The sequence below is a fragment of the Helobdella robusta genome, assembly GCF_000326865.2.
Source record: "Helobdella robusta unplaced genomic scaffold HELROscaffold_21, whole genome shotgun sequence".
Classification (NCBI taxonomy): Eukaryota; Metazoa; Annelida; class Clitellata; order Rhynchobdellida; family Glossiphoniidae; genus Helobdella; species Helobdella robusta.
The window spans coordinates 3,044,147-3,048,672 of NW_008704124.1; the positions used below are offsets into that span (position 1 = coordinate 3,044,147).

Here is a 4,526-nt window from a genome sequence, read left to right on the forward strand (position 1 = left end):
GGTAACGAATAAATTTAAACTAAGCAAGTTTAACAAAAATGTAATGTAATGTAGAAAAATTTAATGGCAATGTAAACAAAGAAAAGTTATTAATCAGAACTTTGCATGATAAAAATCATAAACAAACAAATGGATGAATAATTTATTTTCAATTTTTGTGCACAGATGTTCGCCTGTTCATCGTTTCTTAAAAATCATCACTCCCCAACATTTATCACCATAAATTTTTATACTTAATGCTGCATCCTGAGTGATCAGAAAAATTTGAGTACGACGAAAATGATTTTACTATTCGTTATTTTTCGATGTTTGTTTCTATAAAATCAGATCTCTGTTTTAACTTCTTTTTTTATCAAATTTCACTATAAAAAGTTATTTCATTTTCTGCGCCATGTTAATAGGATGACCTCAACATTGTCAGTCATCATTCTTTCCAGGTGTCCACATTTCCATTGCAAAAGATACACCGATGTTTTTATAACATTGTTAAATAGTTGATGGTCAAAATGACATGCATGAAATAACATATTAGAGACCGCTCATTTGGACGGCTTGATAAAAAGAAAAAAACATTTGATTGGTATTTTTGTATAGAATAAACATCGATCGAGTTTATAATGTGTCTCATCGAGTTGAACATTCAGCTCTGCAGTGAAATGAACCGCATTTCAACACGAGACAAAAATATAACAAATGACTTAAAAAAAGCTAGAAATATTATAAAGTAAATAATAACATGAATAAAAATATTAAATCCATTTTAACAAAAAAGTAAAAATTAATTAAACAAATTTACTAAAATAAAAAAATAGAAAAATAACAAGAGCAGTGAAAAATTCGATGAAAGAAAGGGCGACATAATAGAAAATTTGATTGCACATTGGCTGAACGTGGCGGTCATTTAATGGCGAACATTACGCTGCTGATACCTCTACATTGATGCACTACTAAATCGCCCCCGAAGAACGAGCAACGTGAAGCATTTTATTGCATGGTGGAGGTGTGGGGGCCCGCCAGCCCGCCTCTCTGCCTGCCTGCCTGCATGGTTTCATGGGCTGTCCTTCAAACTATTACCTCACGCATATGCTTCCGCCTCCTCCTTCTATCATTCCGTCCTCTGCTTTTGTGCTCTTGTGAGTTTTTGCGTTTGTGTGTTTGTGAGATTTTGAACTTCTGCACTTTTATTCATGTGTTTATGTGTTCTTGTGTTCATGTGCTCATGTGTTCTTGTGTTCTTGTGTTCATGTGTTCTTGTGTTCATATATTCGTGTGTTCTTGTGTTCATGTGTTCATGCGTTCATTTGTTCATATTTTTTGTGTTCATGTGTTCTTGTGTTCGCGTCTGCAAAAAATTCAAATAAAATATAATTACTCACTATCACGAGAAAGTGTTTGTGATGATGATGATGATGATGATGATGATGATGATGATGATGATGATGATGATGATGATGATGATGATGATGATGATGATGATGATGATGATGATGATGATATGATGATAACGCTGAAGATGACGATGAGTGTTAAAAAATTAAACATCTCAAAGTCACTTGCAATAAAGGCCTGCAGACAACACGCAGACAACTTACATAAACACACACGTGCAACGCAAATACAACACACATATTGCTCACATGCACGCACACGCACAAACACAAACACGTACATCTTCCTTTGTGCAACTAAAAGTTGACGTCAAATTACTTGATCATTGATAAATTACATGCAATCCAACCAACTTGTCTATTCCTGCTGTCTCTGTTGCTTTTGTTGTTGTTACCGCTGATGCTTTTGTTGTTGTTGATGTTGTTGTAAGTAGTTGTTGTTGCTGTGTTCTGTTTTGTTGTTTTGAGTTTTGTTGCAGTTGATTTGTTTCCTGTTGCAGTTAATGTTTTTGCTGTTGCTGTGTCTTTTGTTTGTTTACTGGGTTTGTTAATGATGTTACATATTTTTGGTTGTTGAGTTTGTTCTAATTATTGTTGTGATTGTTATCGCCTGTTTTTGTTGTAATCCATGTCGTGCAGCATGTTGTTGTTGCCGTATTTTTGCGATTATTGGGCTGCTTTTATATTTTCTGTTAAAACGTTTTTGTTTCGTCATTGTTGTGTCTTTTTTGTCATTGTGTTGTTATGCTATTGAATTGTTTTGCTGTGTTTTCAAGAAGTTGTTGTTGCTGGGTTGGAATATTGTTGTTGTTGTGGTTTTGTGTTGTCGGTAACATTAATGGTGTCGTTTGATGGTTTTGTGAGGTTGTCACCGCACTTTTTTGATGCTGGGGCGTTGCATCACGGCATTGAACAATTTTTACGTTCGATGAATTTTGCATGTTCCTCTCCAGTACTTAGAACTGTTGCGATGTTATTCTGCCTCCTAATGTCCTGTTGTTTATTGGATTCTTCTTTAAATTAAAAAACTATAATTTTTACAGCTGTCTGTGGAATTGCCCTTAATGTTGGGACGTGTTAATAATTTAAACTTGTCGAATTATTTGTCCACACGTGTTCTCGCGCGCTGCTGATGCATTTTCTTCATATTTCATTCAGCGATGAGCAGTGATTAATAATGACAGGCAGGATGTTGCTGTTAATGACGTCACAAGGGGCCCCCACCCCATTATTTACAACAGATAGGATGGACCCTGTATGCACGCGTATGTGACGGCACTTCAATATTACGATGTTCCCGTGTGGCAGTCTGACAGCACGTGAACATAGGGACACGAAGGAATGAGCACACGCAGACAAACCTGCCCACACGCGTGCACGCGATACACAAACACATATGCACACTAGCACATACATACATACATACATACATACATACGCGAAATATGGGAACGCCCTCCCCTCGATGGAATTCTTGCCAATATGTATCGAGGTTCTCGGCCCGATGTACCCCAACACCCTTAAATTTCTTAAGGCAATATGTAAAATGATCAGCGTCAGATCAGGCGACAGCAGGGAACTGTTTTTTGCAACTAACCACATTTCGTGCTTGTTGCAGCGGTTCCTGCGTGTCTGTGTGCTTGAAAATATCCAACTGAATGCCGACATGTGCAATTAACAACAAATCAAAGTGTTAATCCATTTGTTACTTGATGTTTGACGGTTCAGTGTCACTCATCATGTTTTGGTTTTAACATACATACATGCATACATGCATACATACATACATACATACATACATACATACATACATACATACATACATACATACATACATACATACATACATACATACATACATACATACATACATACATACATACATACATACATACATACATACATACATACATACATACATATATACATACATACATACGTACATACATACATACATATATACATACATACATACATACATACGAAACGAAACGAAATTTTTATTTGCTCCCCAAAATTAAAGATAATAAATAAGAGACAGGATGAATGTGATCGAGCCCCTAATGGGCTCATCTAGCACAGCCACCTAGACAAATATGTTCAGAGTTTTGTGATTAATATCAAATATTGTTAGTTGTTAGTATGTTAATAACAGATAATAAAACAAAAGGTAGTTAACTAAAAAATAATGTTTCATAGATAATTATAATCGCATTAAAAATATCAACAAAAATTGTTTATAGATAGAGAACATAAATTTCATGATGTAAATACATTTGTTATATAATTTATTAAATGTTCAGTGATTTTAAAAACATCTCTACATTATTAATAAGGATAATAATTTTAATAATTGTTAATTATTAAAAACGATTTAACTTTTTTTTTTAAATCAGTAGCCGATTTTGCCTTATATTGGAAACCATTCTTAATAATGTTATTCCAGGTCCTAGGACCCTTACAGATTACAAGCGAATGTAAAATGTTAGTTTTTGATTTATTCGATTGCAAATAATTAGACATCCTATGACTGTTAGCATGTTTAAAATAATTAGCAAACGTATTAGGCAATTGATTGTTAAGCTGCTTATACACAAAAATCAAAGTACGATAAATATTCAATTGATTAAAATTAAGATTATTGGTTGTCGTAAATAACTCCTTGGTATGAGACCTCATCGTCGACATGGTGATGGTTCTGACGGCCCTTTTCATCATAAGTTTAATCGGATCCGTGACCGAAGGAGACGTGCCAGCCCAGACAATGTTGCAATAAATCACGTGTGGCATAAAAAGTGAGTGATACAACAAATTCAGACACTTTTTTGTGAGGTAGAATTTCACCTTGTTCATCAGACCAGTTGATTTGGCAAGTTTGTTTGCAACACTATTAACGTGATCACGGAACGTTCACTTTTGATCTAGATGAACGCCCAGAAATTTAACTGTTTTATTTTCATAGATATCAATATTATTTATTTTAATTTTATAAGGTTCTTTGTAGTTTAAATATTGAGTTGGTCCAAAGATTATCATTTGCGTTTTAGAACTATTTAAAGTAAGTTTATTTAGTGAGAACCAAGAATTAACATGTTTAATTTCTTCTTCTGTATATTTGATGAGCATGTTAATATCTTT

General features: G+C 34.1%; 1 protein-coding gene across 1 annotated transcript; it reads right to left on the reverse strand.

The window, feature by feature from the left end:
- Positions 1-1,297: 1,297 nt before the first annotated feature.
- Positions 1,298-2,990, reverse strand: HELRODRAFT_171835 (hypothetical protein; the record flags this gene model as incomplete). The annotated part of the gene is made up of 4 exons (XM_009018501.1): positions 1,298-1,342; positions 1,743-1,879; positions 2,312-2,381; positions 2,823-2,990. The coding sequence occupies 4 exons, from the start codon at positions 2,988-2,990 to the stop codon at positions 1,298-1,300; spliced, it is 420 nt and encodes a 139-aa protein (XP_009016749.1).
- Positions 2,991-4,526: the final 1,536 nt, after the last annotated feature.